We start from the raw sequence: 1,275 nt of genomic DNA, 5'->3' as shown, positions 1-1,275 counted from the left end.
AATTCCATATCTACCTCCTTCAGTTCTCGAGATTCCTCCACAAGGTGACGGTAATTCTCACTTATCTTCTTTTGGTCTGGCTTGGTGTCTCCTTCTTCCTTGTATGGTATAAGGCTCTGAAAATAATCAAAACCCTTTAGAAAAAAGGCATTTAAACTCTACTTCTGCATTTACACATTCTATATTAGATCAACTATTGCTTCGACCTCTACTAATAAAGTGTATGAGACACCAGATCTTACTTCAATGTGTGTGTACTCCATCCCAGCACAATCATCGTTCACTCTGGTGTAGATCGCCCTCAGGGTTTTGAACTGCCTCTGGATGGTTATGAGGTACTCCTGAATACGCATCTTCTTATCCTGACTCTGCTGTGTACCTGCTTGTGTCCCATTGGGGAGCTGGAAGTGTAGAGGTACAATATATTATTCCATTTATGTAAGTGACCTACATATTAGTGAATAACTAAACACCTGAATACTTTAATGCTGGATACCTTTCTAAAATGCCAAAGTAATGTTGATGTTTCCACTCAGAATTAGGGGAGTATCTATTTGCTCCTGCCAAAACTGTCACAATGTATAGTGGTCCCTTTTGGCAAGGGTGATAAAGATCTTCCCAAGTGAAGAATCTACAAAATGCACAAATTATCAAGCAGGATACAGCTCTTAAAATGGCAAGATACAATTCTTAAAAAAAGGCATAAAACTAAATACTAGAGTGCTGGGGGTGTATCAACTTTTCCTAATCTTTAAAATATTATAAGCCACAACATTCTGCACTGTGGAATTAAGTTACCATGAACCTAGTTGCAATATAGCAACTTTATGATTACATTGTAGACGGGCAAGAAGTGACCTTGTAAATGCAAAAGATATTATATATTTTTTAATGGAGATTTTTTTTTTTCTTATCATGGATTTCTTTCCTTCTCATACTAAATACCAAACATGCAGAACAACAACATGCCTAACACTATCATCATAACTTAAAACATGACCACCCTCACTACAAATCTCCATAATACACATGTGAGATCACCCCATTTCTGGGTATTCCATCATAATTACTGGCATCGTCTTGAGAAGAGAGAACACTTCGCTGGTTCTCACAACGATCTCTTGTACAGTCTCACAACCAGCTTTGCAGAGGAAAGCAGTATTTCTCTGTGGATGTTGCTGTTGTTGCTGCTGTGAATCACTACTACCTGGTTGGATGGTCTGACCACCTGAAAAAGAAATAGAGGAATATTTAAAATATATTCCCACAACTGCC

At 37.9% G+C, this 1,275-nt stretch overlaps 1 protein-coding gene across 2 annotated transcripts in view; it reads right to left on the bottom strand.

Annotated features, from left to right (window-relative positions):
• Nucleotides 1–1,275, bottom strand: part of LOC119585723 (mediator of RNA polymerase II transcription subunit 30-like) — a 4,326-nt gene that overhangs the window by 1,170 nt on the left and 1,881 nt on the right. For both annotated transcript variants that reach the window (XM_037934411.1, XM_037934409.1), the window contains exons 3-5: nucleotides 1,071–1,228; nucleotides 243–401; nucleotides 15–116 (exon numbers count right to left, since the gene is read on the bottom strand). In XM_037934411.1, the coding sequence (XP_037790339.1) occupies nucleotides 15–116; nucleotides 243–401; nucleotides 1,071–1,228 (419 nt within the window). The remainder of the gene's footprint in view (nucleotides 1–14; nucleotides 117–242; nucleotides 402–1,070; nucleotides 1,229–1,275) is intronic.

This window comes from Penaeus monodon, chromosome 20 (assembly GCF_015228065.2).
Source record: "Penaeus monodon isolate SGIC_2016 chromosome 20, NSTDA_Pmon_1, whole genome shotgun sequence".
NCBI classification, from domain to species: domain Eukaryota; kingdom Metazoa; phylum Arthropoda; class Malacostraca; order Decapoda; family Penaeidae; genus Penaeus; species Penaeus monodon.
Note: the sequence above shows the minus strand (reverse complement) of the source record. Positions and strands in the feature narration are given on the sequence as shown.